This window comes from Antedon bifida, chromosome 1, assembly GCF_963402885.1.
Source record: "Antedon bifida chromosome 1, ecAntBifi1.1, whole genome shotgun sequence".
NCBI classification, from domain to species: domain Eukaryota; kingdom Metazoa; phylum Echinodermata; class Crinoidea; order Comatulida; family Antedonidae; genus Antedon; species Antedon bifida.
In genome coordinates, this window is record NC_136226.1 from 2,048,920 (window position 1) to 2,069,782 (window position 20,863).

The 20,863-nt window shown below is 30.0% G+C and overlaps 1 protein-coding gene across 2 annotated transcripts in view; it reads right to left on the reverse strand.

The window, feature by feature from the left end:
• Positions 1-20,863, reverse strand: part of LOC144837699 (activin receptor type-1-like) — an 80,471-nt gene that overhangs the window by 37,558 nt on the left and 22,050 nt on the right. Inside the window, exon 1 of one of the 2 annotated variants that reach the window (XM_078692929.1) lies at positions 20,297-20,498. The exons of the other annotated variant lie outside the window; for it this stretch is intronic. Within the exon in view, the coding sequence (XP_078549055.1) occupies positions 20,297-20,327 (31 nt within the window). The 5' untranslated portion in view covers positions 20,328-20,498. Of the gene's footprint in view, positions 1-20,296; positions 20,499-20,863 lie in introns of those variants that run through there. 2 annotated transcript variants of the gene reach the window in all.

The following is a 20,863-nucleotide window of genomic DNA, read 5'->3' on the forward strand; positions in this document are numbered from 1 at the left end:
AATTCTATAATAACATCGTTTATAATATAATATTCTAATATTCTTGAAATCAAATAAAAGCATATTTTTTAATATAGATGGCACGTGCGCCCCAAATTAAAAGCATTGTGAATAGCCTAAAAATAACTTACAAGAATAAAAATATTCATGGATCACAAATTTAGCACTAATAGCCAAACCCATGTATGGGTGCAATAGTCCTTAAAAGAGTCAGTAATTATTACATATGATAAAAGGCATCATTATCATCATACAGTTATATAATACAACTACTGTACTATAACTCTATTGGATCCGCATATACCTGGATAAACCAACGATAGCCAAACAAAAGAAAACAATTTTACCTTTACCCACAAATGGTATAATCCATGAACTTCCTATGAGCAACAAGATGAACTTACAGTAGCGCGACAAAGAATGTAAAATATTACTGAGTACCTACAATATCATGTAAATCATTTTTACCATAAACAATTTAAATCAACTTTACATTAAACTAAAAAATGCATTTACAGAAACCAAATACAATCATTTGTAATACCCACTATGAAAGCACTTTAAAAGTCGTATATATCATTCATGTATACTAAAAACTGTTTTGAATCATTTGTTATATTAATTCAATACTACTACAAAGAACTGGATATAATTACTATACATACTGTAAATACTGTACAACATACAATAGGATACTACCTACAGTAGATAGCAGTATAATATATACTGTAGACAACTCATTCAAAAATAGGTGGATCCTGTTTTAAGCATTTTCAGACCCTATGCCCTTCATATTTGAAAATCCTGGATCTGTTTACAAAACTGGATATTGTCTCTTTACTAGCTAACCTACTTTTACATGAAATAGATTAACCGTATCTGGTTTAAGGAAAGTGTCCAGGATGTATTTTACATGGAAAGGAAATGAATATGATAGTATATTTCATAAAATACAAAGCTATTTGCTAAACTCTCTATCCAAATCATTTTCTGGCGAATCTATACAGATGCTACTACTGCTACGAATATGTTGTCAATCATTGTCCAATATTATTATAAACCTCTCTAATAATGTTGTTGCTTATATAACTGCTAAAAGTAGATATCATTCATTACACTATAGAAAACCATTAAAACAGACTCATTAATCTCTATTAAACTACAAAGAATACTATTACCTATAATAATAATAACATCATTGCATCTATGCATTCCAGTAGTTTATTTAACTGTCTAGTCTAGCTGTATTCATTTAACTGGATAAATAGTGAGTTGTTTTAAAGTCAACACTTCCAAGTGTGTCCTATACAGCTAACATTCATTCCAAGTGGATATTGCTGCCAGTTAAGGAATGAAATATTAACTATAGCAAAGCATCATTAATCATAGAAAAATTGAGTGTCAGTCTTATTGTACACTCAGGCTTGGTTATAAATGACTGTGTGTAATATTTCAATTGTTACCACAATACCTAGTGGGAGTAATTAAGGAAAATGTTCATAATTGGCAAACAAAATGCACGATAAGGGAGAGAAATCCATTAAGTATTAAAATCTATGGCAGGTGAGAAAAATGCATACGTTTTATTTTATAATATTATGCAAAAATGCTGCTGCTGCTCACTTAAAAAATATTTGACAGACTTGCTTCTATGATAATAACTGAAGAGTTGTGATGATGCGGAAGTTGATAAGGAGGATGAAGTGAAGGAAGAGGATGACAATGAAAAGGATGAAGATTGATGGACAACAAAGAGAGAAAATTGATGAACAGTTGAAAGAAGTGGTTGAAGAAGGTAAAGATGTTATGAATGAATATTCTAATAATCATGGAGATACAGAAAATGACATCATCAATGGTGACAATGATAACATTGATGGTGACAATGATAACATCGATGGTGACAATGATAACATTGATGGTGACACTGATGACAATTTACAATAAGGAGGATGATTGGTTGATGACAATAATGATAAGATGAAGAAAATGATTTAAGAATTGAGGCTCAGGACAATGGTGACTATAAACAATGACAAAATTCATGGTGACAATGAAACTGATGACAATTCAATGACAAATATTAATATTAAATGACAATGATTCAACTGTAGCTGATGACAATACGAAATGACAAAATTTATAGATAAACATTTCAGGTACAAAATACTAGAAGATCTGGAATTTAATCATTTCCCTCTCCTATACATAATTGGACTGTCAAATAATGTTCTTAATTAAAAATCCGAAATAAATATATTCACCAGTTTACGCACCATATATCACTGATCAATTTTATTACATCAGGTTGGAATAAATTGGGCAATAAATCAGTGACAGCCTGTCAATTATCCGCTCATCAATCCATGTTGTGTTTTACTTGAATGCCAGTCTAGCAACTCATATCATTTGTAACATAAACAGTTTTTTTTTACGCTACACTCAAAACAGTATGTTATGCTACTCACTATTACTATAAAGAATTCTAAATCCATTTTGAACACAGAAGAACACGTAACATTGTCATACTGTACACCCCACAATGGTACAGTCCATAATGGGTGGGTATTGTCCCGGTGGTTATTGTCCGATTTCCTATGACATTCCATTGTCATTAAAAGCCCTTTCAAAAAGCTCCTCGCAAAACATTTAAAAACTGTTACATGCACATCTTCACATACAATGCAATTATTATTAGCCTTATTTAAAGATACAGGTATTATCTACTACGATAGCACTATTGCGATAGTTATTGTCTATAAAATATAATGTTACAGTAATCAGATTCAATAACACTAATAATATATCTATCTTATAAGAAATACAAAAATAATACCTACTAAATGAAAGCATTGAAAACAATCTCATGAATAGAAAACTGAGAATAAAGCCTAATCCAGAAAAAAAAATCTGTTAAAAATGTCCAAAAAACATGAATATACTGCAATGACGGCTAGTTAAAACTTGTATCTGCTATGGTAGTATCAATTATGAATAAGAAAAATAAGCCTGATACAGAGTGCCGGCTTTCTTTACCATATGTTCTTTGGATTCTTGTAAAGCTTTATTCTATTGAACTTGGGCCATAGCCTTTGTTCAGTATTTCTATGGGATGATCTCTTACTAATTGTCTCAATGACAAAGACATGATGTTATCCATTTTTCTCTACGACCACTAATCCTCAATTCTTGTAACCAGATCAAGTACGGTTTTCCTAAATGCATAAATCTAATAAAGTTATAATTTATAATTTTTAAAATTATTTCTAAAGGAATGTGTTGTAGATAATACTCATACAAAAGATCGTGAATCATTTATTGAGGGTATCCAAGTATAATTTTTCATAAGAAATAAATTTTGGTGACGTTATGAGAACCGTGGGAAGGGGAAGATGCAATTTGAAGAAGAGTAAAATTTACGAGTTGCTTTGACTGACAAATTGAAGACAAAGAGCAAACCAGATTGGCATTCCCAAAAGAACAATTACTAAACATTTAAGAGTACAGATATATCAAACTAAGATACTCTTGTTCAATTATTATAAGTTTAAAATTACTGCTGCTCTCTAAATCTGAAATTGACTGAAAAGGAAATGATGACGGAAAAGAGAAAGATGATCAAGGAGAAAATTGACCATGGGAAGAAGGTGGAGCAGGTACATAATAGTAGGGGGAAGGAAGATAAGGAGATGAGAAGATAAGGAAGAAAATGGGAAGGACAATGGAATGGAAGATCAAAAGGAAGATGGGAAGGAAGGTCAAAAGAAAGATCAAAAGGAAGATGATAGTTGAAAAGGAAGATGGAAAGGAAAAAGGGAAGGAAAATAGCAAAGATGGGAACAAGTTGGGAAGTAAGATAGGAAGGAACATGGGAAGAAGAATAGAGAAAGGAAGATACAGAAAGGAAAATTTATGAAGGAAGTCAGCAACATTTTAATGGATTTTATTATTGTAATTGCAAATATAACAAGTTTTAATTATGAAATGATGGTTGGACAAACTTACTATCATGATTATGAAATAATTTATAAAGTTTGGGTAAAATTGTTATACCTTAATTTTTAAACTAATTACTGTAAATTTTAATTTGAATTTTTATATGACAATACGGATACATACAAACTTAAGCATACACATGAATAATGGTATACTGTAATGTATTATATCTTGAACATTTTGGATCAGAAATGAAATTTAAAGCAAAGAATTTATTGTCAATTAGGGAACACATTAAGTAATAGAAAGTGGTTGATTAGAGTAGGATAGCAGAGACTTAGAAAAACAGGCAAATCTCTCGAGATTCTTAAACGGTTATTAAAACCACCCAGGATTTATCCTGCAAAATGGTACAAATTAATTAGAACAAATTAGGATGCTATCAATTACACCTCTGTCAAAATGGTACATTTGGGAAAAATGATCATTTAGCAAATATGATATTTTTGTTTGTCTTGCATTTGAATTATCTAGGGATATAAACAAATTCTTTGATGGCAGAAAAATGTTTTTACATAAAAAAGTACATATTTACATTAGGGTAGACAGAAAAAAAGTTTCTAGTATCTATAAACATAAACATTTATATCTTATACTTCCTTAATTGTGGAAGGAGGAAGACCATTTAAAAATACCAATAAACAAGAGGTAAACAAAAGATGAATTAAAGCAATGAACACAATGTTTAAAAGTTCAGTGCTAAATATATTACAGTTTTATTTAATATTTTAAAAATTTTAGATATTTTTGAGGGAAGAATGATATTTATCTGGACTTTTAATAAAAAAAAAAGTTATACGATAAAATGTATATGTTCTTGAATTATTTTGACACAAATTTTCTGACCAATATTTACATTAATGATTGTAAAAATCCCTAGCATTGCATTATAGCACAGTCCACAAGAGTTTGTACAAAGCTTATGGTCGCACTATACTGGACTTTGAAGTCTATTTCGCTATTAGACTGAGCCTCTTCAGTGGACAAATGGCAAATTATCATTCCATTTTCGAAGTAATCTATCATTTCTACGGATATCATATTCTTGACAAATTACCTCTCATTTTTATTTCAGCTTAGCCAGGGGCCTTTCTCTCGTCATCGTTATCGTTGATACGTGCTCAATGATTTCAATGATGTGCAATAAAGCACCAATAGAAATTTTACTAACAAAAATTTAATAAAAGCACTTACAGATAACCTTCTTTGTTTTAAAAATAGCTTTATTTATATTAAACTTTTTAAAAAAATAACCATGTATCTATGTAAATAAATTAAGTAAATGATAAATGTAAGCCCTGTATTCATTTCTGAACGTAGGGTAATGAGCTGTAGGAGCTCATTTCACTTGGTATTATGCAGTTCCTTTCCATGCTACCTTATCCTCCATAGTATTTTCAACCAGGTACTCATTTACAGCTGAGTAGACTGGGAGTTGTCGGGAATTGAACCTGGGTCTGTCTGTATGACAGTCAACTACTAGGCTAACCAACTCCTATAATATGTATATTATATTTAAAAACCTGTATAAAACTGTACATACATGTTTAACTACAAAGACATCCTCTCTATTTCCATTAGATACTTGGTAAACTTTAGCCGAGTATCAGTGATATAATATATTATTTTATATAGTTCCAACAACAGTGACTATGAAACTTCACTAATTCGCACGTCTTTGATGAAAATCACAGAATGAATGAATTAATTAGAGTATTAAACCAGGTCACTTGAAACTACTCCCTGTACTTATCCATAAGCCTAGCTATAATACATGACCTCTCAATTCCTGGACATCTGTGACAGAAAGAAGAAGGTCTATACCTTTCAAGTGGACAGGTAAACATACTATTCACGGCCTAGCACAACACACAGGATATTCAGCATAACAATAGGTATAGTAAAATGTGTTTGCTAAACACATGGGAAACAATAGTTGTATAAAGCTGCTGCTGGTGCCTGCATGTCTGCTACCTTGAGGGGGTTGTCATAAACCCCCCAAGGGAGACTTGAAGAGAATTCTTCTGAACCTGCGTTAATCACTAGTCTTTGTAAAGTAATTTTAAATACCGATCAGGGGGGTGATTTAAACGTCAAGCGATCTACGAAGCTCATTTTGACTCTTAAAATGTTGTTAAAAAACGCTAGATGACGTCAATTATGAATTAGAAAATGTTAAATTTGCACGCACTTTACAAGACATTAGTAACTACATTGCGAAAAAGATAAATTGTTATACATTATCCTAGATAGCCATTGACAACTATAAACAGGCTAACAAATTTGTATTTAGACAATATAACAACATGTTCAATTTACTGTAACGCACATTAATCATAATCTCTCTTTTTTTATTTAAATATACAAACTTAAGATTCGGTTTATTTCCAAAAAAGAATCATCCTTGTGGGTTTCCCTCCAATTAAAGACCATAGAAATAAAGTTTAGCAATCTTTTACTAATTTTCAAAGTTGTCTAAAACTCTGTCTATACTATCAAACTAGTTTGACAGTGTGATGTGCCCAAATATGGTAGTGATATGTCCAAATATGGTAGTGATATAACATCATCATGTCCATATATGAGCACATCACATTTTTTTGTCATTTAAAGTTTGATAGTGTACATAATACATATACTAATATACACAGTAAGACTGAGTGGAAATATTATAGTAATTTTCCTTGAAATTCAGTTCATTTTCAAAACTAATCTCAACAAAATCAAGTTTTCCTTCATTTCAAGAATAAAAAGTAATTTTTTCCATCATTAACCTTTTAAAAAAATCAAATTAAACAAGCCATCTGTTCAAAAATAAAAACAAAATTTTCAATTCTTAAATTAGTTAATCGTGGCAATAATGGAAAAGCACAAAAAAATTGAAATTAATAACTTTTATCAAATTCCTAATGAACGTTTTTTTCAGCTTCACTTGGCAATACAAATTACTGCAAACCGAAGTTACATTAAAATATGAAAATATAGTTCACTTGAAGATGCTAATAAATCTAAAAATAGGTCATGTCGTAGGAATTCAACCTAACCATACTCACATAATTTATTTTCTTAATTCTATCTAAATGAGAATAATATAAAAATCTTGTTGACTGAAATAGAAAGTAGTTTTATGTGGTGATAGGTTGAGTTTATCTGGTGAGTGTTTTTGTAAAGGCTGTCTTTGTTTTAAGCTCTGTCTACACTATCAAACTAGTTTGACAAAAAAATAGTGATGTGCCCAAATATGGTAGTGATATGCCCAAATATGGTAGTGATATGCCCAAATATGGTAGTGATATGACATCATCATCATGTCCATATATGGGCACATCACATTTTTGTCACATAAAGTTTGATAGGTTAGACAGAGCTTTAATGGTAAAAACCTGTCATTCTGTTATCAATTCTTCACATTTGTTAATTTTATCATATTTTAAAGATATTATTGTCCCCCTAAAAAATTTTTTTACATTTTTTTGTTGAATATGTTATTTTAATGTCACATAATAGTTATTCACTCTCACAAAAAATTGGGTCTGAAAAAAATTTATTTACCTGATAAAAATGTAATTTAAAGCAAAAAATGGTCAAATTGTCTGAAAGACAATGAGTTTTTGGGTAATTTAACTGTTTATTTTGTCTTTTTATAGGTGAAATAATTTTTTTCCTCCGTTTTTTTCTTATGGAAGTGAACAACTTCATTAAAACTGCAAAATGGCCTATTCAAAGTCTGATTTTAAAAATCTTTATTTTTCATGATTTTGGGGGACAATACATCTTTAAATATCATCAAAGTATTTAAAGAAATCATTATTATGGACAACAATGGCGATGAAATGGAAATAACAACTGAACAAGCAATGTAAAATGATGCTAAAAGACAAATTTCAACATAGTACCAAAATTAGGAAAATAACATAAGTTAAAGACATTTTAGACAAATATGAAATGGAGATGGGCAGGAAACATAGAATAACGGACAATAGATGGACCAAGAGAGAGTCACAGAATGGTAATTGAACGGGAGGAAGAGGAACACACGTAAATCTATTTGTACACATTATCAATAGACTTTGTAACATTGTCTGACCTCTGACCTCATTAGTATAACCTAGGTAAACCACAAGTACTTTTACAAGACAGAGGGAAGGAACTGCCAAATTAGACCCTAAGCTCACCTCAATAAATAAACCACAAATCACAACACTGGTAAAATGAATACCTGCACAACTCAACACCTTGATATATGCGACATAAACTTCTGTATAGCATAATCAATATAATAAATACATAACATACAATTTGAAAAAGTAGAAAACTTACAGGTAGTAGTTAACAAACACTTTAAATGTTACTGGTACTAACACAGTTAAAACATAAACACATAAAAGCTTAACTTGAATAGCAGACAAAACTGTTTTCTATAGAGTCTGCTTTTCAGAAGAAAAAAAATATTATGGTCTGAAGAGATTTTGTTTTTGTTTTTCAGGGAGCTAAGCTTAAGTAGCATTGACCATGCCACGTGACTATTCAGCTGTCGAGTCAAAAAGTCATTGTATACATGCTTCAAGACATAGGAGCATGTGCATTATGACTTTTAAATTTAATAGTAATAATAGAATGGTTGCTATTGCCAGTACACACTAATGTAATTCAAATATTCAGAAATAACCAGTAGAAATTCTGAGATATATACTGATTTTGTAGGTAAAATATATCAAGAAATTAAATAACATGCCTAGAACTATAGAATACATTACCTGTAAATGTTCAAAAGAGGTTTTTCTTTTCAGTATTTTTTAATCAATTAAAACCTTCAACATCTATGAATGCATGTACAAATTGTTAGCGATATATTTAGCAATAGTCAAATTGCGTGCATCAATATCACGTGATGCAATATCAGCAGTTATATTGCGTGATTGATTGCGTGCAGTAACACTATGCGTACACATTTATCATTCTTCGACACAAAAAATTATATGAAGGATGCTGAAAAGAGCTTAGCGATGCTAGCTGTAGATAATGTTACTAAGTCTTAAACAAATAAAACTCTTGAAATTTTACGACGATAGAAATTATGTAAGATAATGCTGCAGATGGAGGATTTTAAGACATGAAAAGTAAAATTATAGCGAGCTCTAGATATCATAATTATTCATAAGACTATATAAAATTCTTTTAACATCTCAAATTGTCGAGGAAACTTGATTTTATTAGAATATTTTTTACTACACTTAAAATATAACTTGTTTAGTGTTTCCAATAACTACAAGCAACTTCTGTCTTCTTCAACTACTTCTGTCAACTTCAACATCAAATTTCCAATTTTTATTTTTTTATGAATATTGAACAATCAAAGTTTTGTTGCCCTTTCTTCAAGAGAGAAATACTCTCTAAAAAAACGGGAAACTTTCCCAAATTCAGACGTTTCTTGAGGTCCAAAAGGTATCAAATTTGTTTTCACCATTAAAAACACATTCAGAATACTTGTACCAGAATTTTTGGAGAGACCTACTGTACTGTACTATAGTAGGCCTGCTGAAAAATGTCCGGTATCAGGAGAGTTTGTATGTATTCCTATACTATGTTACTGTAGTATATTGGAAGTACAGTACAAAATTTGTTTTTTTCTAAATCAGTTTTTCCTGTTTGACATTCACAAAACACAATACTATTACAAAATATGAGGCATCTATTCATTCATGACAAGGAAATATTACTATAAAACTTATTAATATTAATATCAAAATTGATTATCCATGTTGACAGCAACTCAATTCAGGAACAACATCTCACAGATTGAGCCTAACTATTTTCGGAAGTACATTAATACGCAGAAATATCTGGCCTGCCTTTATGACAACATTTTTTAGTAAATTCATTTATCAATCTGCTTAAAATCATGAAAAGAGTCACAACAAATTCCAAACAGGCTTAAACATTGCCTCTCATGGGCACGCAGGGGTTTATCAGATTTTGAATATGAACTGAGATCACCTTCATGAATAGATGTTTAACACAGACTAGAAGCCAACAAGTCTGCCCACAAAATCCTAACCTGGACGACTAATGTGTTTCAGATGGGCCTACAATCCGACCGATTCCAAAACCATGTACATCTTACGTGAAGACTTAAGTATGCAATTTGTGTAATAACTACTTGATAGAAAAAAAAAGAAAAACACAAATACTGTACATGAAAGTATTTATCAGCACACATAAAAACAACAATATTTTTTTTAAACATAATCATTTTTTTCAGGAGTCACATATAACTATAAGAATTATCATAAATATATTGAACATTTTTGGCATTTGCTAACCAGAATCTTTCCCATTGGAATTGGACATCTTAAAATCAATCTCCAATTGGAGGTTGAGGGAGGGGGAGAAGTCAGTTCGTATCCTTTACACATCTACTGTAATAAAAACACTACCATATTTAGTTTTCAGATAACAAAGTGAATGATAATAGTATATTCAACACTAATGAGTTGAACTTTGAGATGTGCCTCAGTTTGTACTGTACTATTGCAAACAAATCATAAACTTAACAAATAGAAGCAGAAACATAAAAAAGATGCATAAAACAATCAGAGGTCACGCCAGAGGTCATTTAAGTATTTATTGTACTGTAGTATATTTGTCGTACCACCTCATCATGTCTACTATTGTAGATAATCAATCTTAAATAAAACATTCTATCATGATTATTGTCACTTTTATGACATGAAATGATAATGTATAAATTTATTATGATTAATTAATGCAATCAGTAGACGACAAATAACAACACTGTACTTTTCTTAGTCTAAGTAGTATAGAATCAAAGTTCAATATTATCATTAACATCATTAATAATAGTATAAGATATCATATCAAAGGGATCATTATGATATTAATGATAATATTGAACTTATAATTACATCCCATCAAGGGTTAACACCCTTTTCTTATGGTGCAAAGTAAAAACATTCTAAATATAAATCCGGGTGGGTGTACAAAAACTTGTGATCTTTATGTAATACTAAATGTCTTTGCACTTTGTACTTAACATTTTAATATCAGGTCAGAAAGTCAAAACACACATATGGTTGCTGGGATATCACAAAGGGCGCAATCAATATCATAAATGCTCTTCTTTATTGTAATATTAAGTTTAATCGTCACCAGTCTGACGAAGGGCTGTCGAATATGATAATAAAACATTATGTGTCTCAACACTGCTCTTGAAAGAAGGTCACCGAGATTGTTTTGGAATAAACAGTCTACTATTTGCTTGTTTCTACTACAAAGTGCCAAATTTACTTCTCATTCAAAAATAGATAGAAATAAAAATTATATCAATCACATTTCTGCTAATCTCAACCTGTTTAAGTGGGTCGTTACCCAAAATCTAATGTGGTCAAACATTCAAGGCGCTATCAGTAAGGAAAACAAGGGTCAATCAAAATAACCGCTATTTTGTGTTGCCGCTAACAGTTGTATAGCATTCTAAAACACCCAAAAATGGGGTTAATTTATTCAGACTTATTAATAATATTTTTGCAGCAGAAACTGGCTCAATAGAATTTTTATTTAATTATAGCTATTATTGTAATTATCAAACTGTACTGACTTTTAATAACATCACAATGATTATAACACCAACCTTGAAATATGACATTCATCTTCTGTTAAGTGGTGAATTTATAGCACTTAAAATATCATATAAATTGTTTAAAAGAACTTTTATCTAACAACATTACTTTGAACAAATCAATAAATATATAGACAATGTTAAGTACTAGGGTAAAGTCCACTCGTTTTAATCTACAACATGGAACAAACTATCATTTCTGACCAATGAAATCACAGATTTGCATGTACTTTATATCAAAGGTCTAGTTTACTGTATAAGTGCACACACATAACTGTACTCTCTGTTTGTCGTGGCTGTTTACTTATCACCTGAATAAACAATTGGGGAAAAGTCACAATATACAAAGGCCATAGGTCAATATAAATATGATTTTACATCCTCCATAACATGTTTAAGTGGCTACATACAATTTAAAAGGAGTTGTTGGAGAAAAGGCATAGTATACGAAGGTCTAGCTCAAATATATATGATTTTACATGTTGTTGTGCTACCAATCCATTTTGATATTAAGAAACCCTGGATCCGCCCCTGACTATTATATTTTATACTAAGCATTTAAACAAATTTTTTTTTAATCAAATTCAAAGAAGTCTCTGTTGAAGAATCTATAACATTTCTAAACAGAACTTATTTAAAAAGTCACAATTTGTTTACGATTCACAAAGAAAATCTTTTCCGTGCCCAGAGCGCAAGGCAGAGTGATACAGCATGCCGTGTCAAAAGTACTTTGAGTAAATATGTTGCATTTTGGCATAGAAAATTAAGCATGTTCGTAAAAATAAAGAGCCAACAGCAAGCAAATGTCAACAAGACTTAAGTAACTAATTCTGGTCACGTATAATGCTTTCTCTTCAAATCAAAATGATTAACAACTTAAGCATGCAGTCATAGTACTGACTTAATGATGTGCAGAAAGAAAGAAAGCCAACATTGTATGAAAGAAACTTAAGGGTGTAACCTTCTATTTATAGTTTTTTAAATTTTTTTTCTAAAGATATTGCAGTTGTTTTTTAAAAACAGGATACTGTATACTAAAAGAACTTACAATATAATATAAGAACATTTTTCAACGAAAAATTGTGGAAAAATTAGTATTAATCATCTCCAGTGCTAGTCGTCTTTAGACATTGCGTGTCTCACTTGTGTTTGCGACTCTGTACGTTTTTTAGCAAGCATGTGTATAGGTCCACATGTGAAAAGTTCTGTTCCTTTTTTATGATTTACCATGAAGTATTACTATTAATATTATTTCAAAAAGGAGAAAAGATTGAATATATTTATAAGCTAGTTTGAAGACTCAATAATCAGTATTCAGAAAAAAGTTGGATTACTTCATAAAGGAGATAAGTGTTTACTTGATAAAGTTTATTGTTAACTAATGTTTATTGAGATTTAACGACCATTTTTAGAATATCACCAGAGACGTGATTTACTGTCGCACAGCTGTTTGTAATGAGAAACAACTATCTATCGTAGTTTACAAGACCAACTTTAACCCCATGAGCCTATTAAGATTTCTCATCAGTAAAATACCATCAAAAGAGAATATAAAAACAAGAGATTGGTAAACTACACTTATTGGATATCTGTGCTTGTCACGGTAAATAAAAATGACCTATCTAAGAACATATTATGAGAAAATGTAAAGAAATAAAGATAACTTTATCAACAGAAATACATGGCCATCTACTTCTAAATTAATGTCAGTAACTGTATTGTATCTTAAGTTGTCGATGACCAAAGGGCAAGGAGGCAAGGAAACGTACTAAAAATAATGTCCCAGAAAACGGGGACACTTATTACATAGAATGTTGACTACATGTGGACAGTATTCAAGATTCAAGAGATTCAAATTCAATTTATTGTCACATAATATTACATACATGAAATTTGTTTTCCTGATCTTAGAAACATAGATACAATACAATTTAAAACACAATATAAAAACGTAACACCTTGACTAATTATCTTGAAAAATGTACATTATATAGATAAAAAGCATTCACTTGATGGTACAATATCATTTGGTAGCTATAGTTTTATTCTTTTTATACTGTTACTTCTAGTGTAGCATTTTTTTTAGACACTTTATATTATTTATTTATTCTTGTTTTATTAGCTTTCATACAAAACAAAGCACTCATGAAGTCATACATGTTATTGATAGTTTGTTTTCGTTCGCTTGACAGAAGTGTGTATAGTTCAACAAATAGTATCAAACACTTTGTCCGTCAAACATAATTGGCTCATTTTGCAATACAGCTGTATGCCTAGTGTACCTACTGTCATACAGTACTACTACCATGGATGAAGCAATTTCTTACGTCCATAGGCCTGCTTCTTTTGTGTTTATTTAATTGAAGATTACAACCAAATCTACTGTATACAACAACAATTTTTTTTATTCTTACAAATTTTGATACATTTTCTGTTAAAATCTTAATTTTTAAAAGTGATATCAACTTTTTTTGAAATTTATTGCTATTCTTGGTGTTCCTATAAAAAACAAATTGCATAATATTGTAACTACTAAACAAGATTAAATTTACAATGCATGAGTTGGAATGTACATTTTACAAGATTAATTTCTCAAAACCACTTATAAGATTGTTTCATTATGTTTATTACATGAAAAATACATAAATACTATGTATTAAATGTCAACTAATTCCAATCCACATGTTGGTTGTATTTTGTCTATTTTTTAATAGTAAAAAACACTATATAAAACATTAAAAATACGAATTCTGAATCATTGCAGAAATGTAAATTAAATGGCCAGGGTAACCTACAGTAGCTAACTATAACCCTCCTTTCATCTCTAAGACCTTGCATCTGGCTTGTTGAGATAAGAAACCTCTTTTAAACCCCTCTACTATAGTAGTATGTTCTGTGGTCACTCCAACCCCTCTCCACACCCCAAATATAATTTTTTTTTTATATTATTCATAATAATTCATAAACTTTCTCTAATGGATTATATGGTTTAAGATGGCATTTAACGTTTTAAACAAATAAATGAGTTATTTATCTATAATTTTTACCAGTTTATCTTTTTAATCTTCCCTCTTCTGTTGAACTCATTACCGACATTATCTTACTTAAAATTATATTATATAGATACTTAAAACAAAAGAAACTCTGTACAAAATTTGAAAAAAAAACTATATTGAAAACAAAATGTTTAAAACTATGTTACAAAGTTGAAGAAAAAAAATGTTTTAGAACTATTTGCATTACTGTATTTAAAAAATTGTTTAATGATCTTAAAAGAGCGTTTAGTGAATGATATAATAATGATGATGTAATAAAAAATGATTCAAAAGGGAAAATAGCTATGAACATTAATTTAAAACATATTTATCATTGATGCAAAATAAACTTTTTAAATTCGAGTCATTAAATGTTTAAGAAAGTAATTTAGTTGCAATCATAACTAATAAGAAATGAGATATAAAGAAGTTTTAAGAGAGTAGATCTAGTATGTATAAAGTAATTTATCATCATGTCATTTTTATAATCGTTTTTCCATATTTTTGTGTAAATGGATTGTGCATACCGCTCAATATACTATTATGACCTGAACCAATTCTGCGGACCATTTGATGAGATAGTTTTCAGTTTGTACCGCAAATGACAACAAAAGCGTGAAATAATTATTCTAATCACAATTGTAAAATGTTGTCGGTGTACAGTGGAAGTCGTTAAACCGTACAAAGATAGCAGAGTAGCCAGTACGATGATCAATACGCAGCGAATAAAGTCAAATCACCACTTAACCCAGCATGAAACCAGAGCCGATCATCAGCTTTTAAGGAATGTAGCCGCTTCTTTTCGATCTTACAAAACGTGTTCAAATCCAACACAACGAGTTGGCTACTTTAATCAATATCCATTATCACCTTTGTGAATTAATTACCTTAACGAAAGCCTTAAAGCTGGCGAATTTTGCTGTCTTAATCAATTAAGACGCACTTCAATAATTATAAGACTTTACGCCCGAGTTACACGTATTAACGAAAAGTAAAACGTAATAATGTTATCTTTTATATTAGGATTAATTTACGAAGATGAGACCACTGGTATTATTGTTAATTTTCAGCAATTTGAAGTACTGATATTAAAAAAAAAAAAATTTGGTCATTTACAGTAACACCGCAGTAACAAAACCAAAGAAAATGAAAACAATTAATTTGAATCTACTGTACAGTATGTTATTATGCGAGTCTAAAAAAACACATCAAAGTAATAATTATAACTATTCAAGTGGACATAATTTAATGTGAACATTCTGTATGTACAATTGTTATGACAATGATAATTGAGGAATTTTATTGAAATGACTATATTATTTAATACAGTAGCACACTCAAAGTTGTACTATATCAGGCAATGCATAGCCTAATGGCAAATTAAGAAAAAGTATAATTTGTATATTGAATGAGATGATATATGAACATTCACAATGTCATTCTCCTTAACAGAATACAAAGAGCCCAAGGATAAGCTGAATAATATAATAGCATAGGCAAGATCAAAGCCACAATGACCATATTAACTAGTTTTTGTGAAACAAACTGGTTTTAGGCAGAGAATTTATATCATCAAATATATTATTCTTTCTGTTTGTCGGTACCTTTGTCGTCGTGTCCAATACAATACAGCTAACATCATCTTAAATGATATTGCTTAGATTCCGGCTTGTTTCTTTATGCACAGGCATTATATTCAGCTTTATTAATATTTCTCAAAATTGATCGATAGTACAGATAGCTGGAGGCAATATAGTACGGTGTTCAATGCTTATTCAGGGCAAGTTATTGTTTGCGAGTGGGCTATTAGTGGCTCGTAATCAGATAAAATTACGATAGCAAGTACTGTACTGTGGAAGATCGTAGAAAACTTTAACATGGTTCAGTCTAATTTGACAGGTCTTAAAAAAAGGGAGAGGGGTATTTTAATGGACGGATTTGGATTGATTCAATTGGAGAACTGAGAATCACCTGTAGATAGATGAAACAAGTTGAAAATTTACGAGAAAAAAGAATTTTATACAGTGTGTTGAATTAAAAAAACTTTTACACAAAAACATCAAATTTCATCAATGTTAAGTTTTTCCAGTGCGTTTGCTTTCTAACACGCTTCATGTCATATTTATTATGTACATTTCTAAGGCATGTTCTCTCAGAGGAACACATATAAATCAAACTCTCTTTTTAATATATGTATGATTCTATAAATTACTAGACATATAAGGAATATTTATAAAAAAAAATATCCTTGCTTCCAACCTCAAGTTTTTAATTTACGAGGTTCGATGAGTTTTTGACTTTGATAGTCGAACATGAAAATTGGCAAGGAATCATGTATCATTTGTCGTGTTTTACAGAATGCTTAGTAATAAATGCACGTCCCTTGACGGCTGTTTTTAAATTAAAAATCGTATTATTTATTCAGAAGTCAGTAAATTTAAATTATAAATTAAGATTTAATATAGAAATTCCCATATGAAACATATATACTTGATTTTTAACTTGAATCAAATCTGTCAAAGTGATGTATATGATCAATTGAGTATTATATAAATAAACAATATTACATAGTTCATCTGTATTTGATCTATTATGTATTATATGAATAAACAAGAAATTGTTTCAAATTCATTTTAATTGATGTACATACTGTACTGTATTAACAATAATACAGAGTAACCAAAACCAAAAATGGTGTTGGTAGGAATGTACCATTATCTGATAGGGATGTTTAATAACATTTTATATATTCAAGTTGTAGCTCTCTTCTCGGAGAGAATAGGCGAATGTCAGTTTATCCAGGTAAGCTAGGCACGAAATACTGTAGACTTGTACCTATTGCAAGTAAATCACATTAGGTATTTAACATTAAAATATAAACAAAACATAAATACAATAAGGTATCTATTGTACTTTACCATCTCCATCTAACAAGACATACCCAAATTTAAAGTGTACAACACACTTCAATTAATTTTTGTCTCCCAGTGGTAAGTTGTGTGTCTGTCTAGATGGTTAACCTCAGTATATTTCTTTAGGATGGATGTAATATATACCATAGTTAATAATAATACATATATTCTATAATATATTTTAATATAAACATGATCCCATTGAACCAGAAAAGTTACTACAGGTGTGACCATAATATAAAACAATATATTAAATAAATAATTGAAATTGACAAACTTTGAAATTGACATGTGCTACCGAATATTTTCATCTAATTGTAAAGAGATCAAATACCACTTTATAAACAATATACATTAAAATATTCAGAGCAATAATTGACTAGGCCGAGATACGGCGATACCTGCCCCACATGATAATCAACTAAACTTAAAAGCTGTTGAACTAGACCGTTCTTTTGACCTTTGACTTCTTCATTTACAGATTGCGTTTCATTACTCATTAGCTCAGCTTTGCCGCTGTCATTAACGCAATAACTTACTCATAATTTTTATGTTATTTTTAAAAATCTTTCAGAAAATGTCTTTAGAGGAAAGCATACAGTGTTTTCATAACAACATTAGATGTTTTTCTTTCTTGATAGTATGTCATCCTATAAACATTTATGTTATAATGGGTTCTTGCTGTAATAATGCAAGAAAATTATTTAAATAGTATATTTAAAGTCTCTCTTTAGTTTCTTTTTGTATTTTTAAACTTTGTCTTGTAATTTTATGTTGAAACCTGAATAAAATCAAATCTTGAAAATCAAATCAAATCTCAACTGAACTAAGCAACGGGCAAGTCTGACAGGAAAAAGTGCATACAAATTACCCATGATGCACGGTTAAGCTTTATTTACAAATTTGAAGTGAAATTTGCTCACATTAAAAAAAATATCCGATCTGGTACTACACAAGCACATAAGTCTTACATCCAATCGAAAGCCTCTTATAGAAATCCTATAGCTAAATCAATAGCTACATAGGTAAACAGTATCTGACAACAAAAGACTCACTAATTTACCAATTACAAGTTTCACACTCCATGAAAACAGGTGATATGTTAAGAGAGAGGGGAAATTATCATCAATATCAAGTCAATTTTCTTAGGTGTAAAATAACCAAGCAGTCAAAGCAAAAAAAAATAATAAATTAGAAATCTAATGATTACGTTTTTGACAATCTTAGGGTCATCTTAGTTTAATGCTAGATATTATATTTTTCTCAGAGTTTCCCAGTTATATTTTTACATATTAAAATTTAAAACTATTTTAAAGTAATACTGTAAAAATATTGAGAATATACACTTTACAGTCTGCACTTATAGTATTATTAATAAATTCCTACTTATCACAGTGTGTATTTATATCTAGTCAGCACCAAGCTATTTTGTAGTATACAAAAATGTTAAATAATATTTTCTTCTAGAAAATGTGTAATTTTGTAATATTAGTTCAATTAGTAAATGATATTGGAGTGAAATAAACAGGTTACAGAGGGAGAAATATAGAAATTAAGTGTATATATTTCATTTATTGGAATGGTTAATAAATAATAATACCTTTTAGTATCTTTACAGGATTTGAATAGGAAGCGACATAGGATTAGTATCATCCCTCATTATTCAGTCTAACTTCACTGTCATAATAAATTTCATTTAAATCCTACAGTTTAACGGCAAAGGTTTATTATACAAAATTTTGCCTATGACATATATAACCCACATTACTCACAGAATAATGTATAATTTAATGATTTGGGTTTTCTTTCATAATTTAGAATATTAAAGCTGATAAATGATTTCTCCAGAATATTTTGTAATATTATTTTAATAAGATTTCAGTTAAGTTAAGTGCACATTATCTACCAAAGTCCTGAAGGTGCCTAAAGTTTCTAGCTATTATGCACTTCAAAATGGGGCATTTTTATTCAAAATTATGCAAGTTATCTGAATAATACACACAGTAATATTCCAAGAAATGAAAAATCAGAATCGCAACATGCAATATTTCTTCATTAATTTGTCATCCTCAGGAAATAAATATGTCCATAAAATTCATTTTTTATTTCATCTGAATAAAATACCGTATATGCAGGTACTGTACTATATATATAATAATTAGGCTTGAAGAAGAAATAGTATTTTTTTAAAGCTTACCACTTCTTTCTGGCTATTTTAATTTAAATTATCGTTTTTATTTAGCTTTTTGCTTATTTTATTTCATATTTTTTAAATATTTTTATTTATTATCTCCATTGAAATTTAGCCTCTAGTATCCACAGCATTGTCATTTTTTCAGTATAATTTTGTTTTTTTTCTTTGATTGAGTTTGAGCACAATTGCTTTGTACTATTATGTAAATCAACTATTGTGTGTACAGGTATGTGACGATACAGTTGGGTTCACCTCCCTGGATAAGGTGTCAAATTAACTATCCCCAAATGAGTATCAATATAACCATACCTATTATAATTAGTAACCATCAAAACATGTGTACAGTATAACTAGCAATATGAAAAATCTAATAATAATTTCTAGTTTGTTAGAGTGAATTTTGAGCCTTGAATTATACTAGTATTGTTAAGGTTGGAAATTACCCATATTAAAACTATTACACATCAAATGTGTATAGTAATTATCATTCTAATATTTTTAGAACGAAGTTGGAACTTACCCCTATTGCCAAGAAACCTTCCAAAACTCATCTATGATAGATGTATTTATCCAACAGCAAATAAAAAAAAAAGATTTAGAAAATATCCGTAGAGTACATGAAGGATAGCATGCAATGCTTTTGCTACATTCAAACTATTGGCTGAACACAACCAGAGGTTTAGCTTATGCTGCAAACAGAGCATACAGCACAATGAGTGAATCTCTATAGCCTACACAGCTCAACACAGCTATCAGCCAATCAGGATCTTTCTTTTATTTAGTCAGTACAATACACTCCCCCTCTAATGTGTACAGGTGTGAAAAACAAATTTGCTCTACCAGTTAGGTCAAACACGAAAACCTCCTTCAAAAGCTCAGTTTAAATATGTACCGGTTGTGACCTTTACAAAAGGTACTTTTTGAATGTTTGCCTCGTTTTTTGGATCAAAGAACTACATCTACAATCTCAGCTTTGTCTTTAGATCCTATTATATTATTTACACATAAGGCGTTATTCTGCATACACAGTGTATGCTATAGCAAGCCTGTGAAAACCCACTGCTGCACACTTGAAATAGGGGCACAT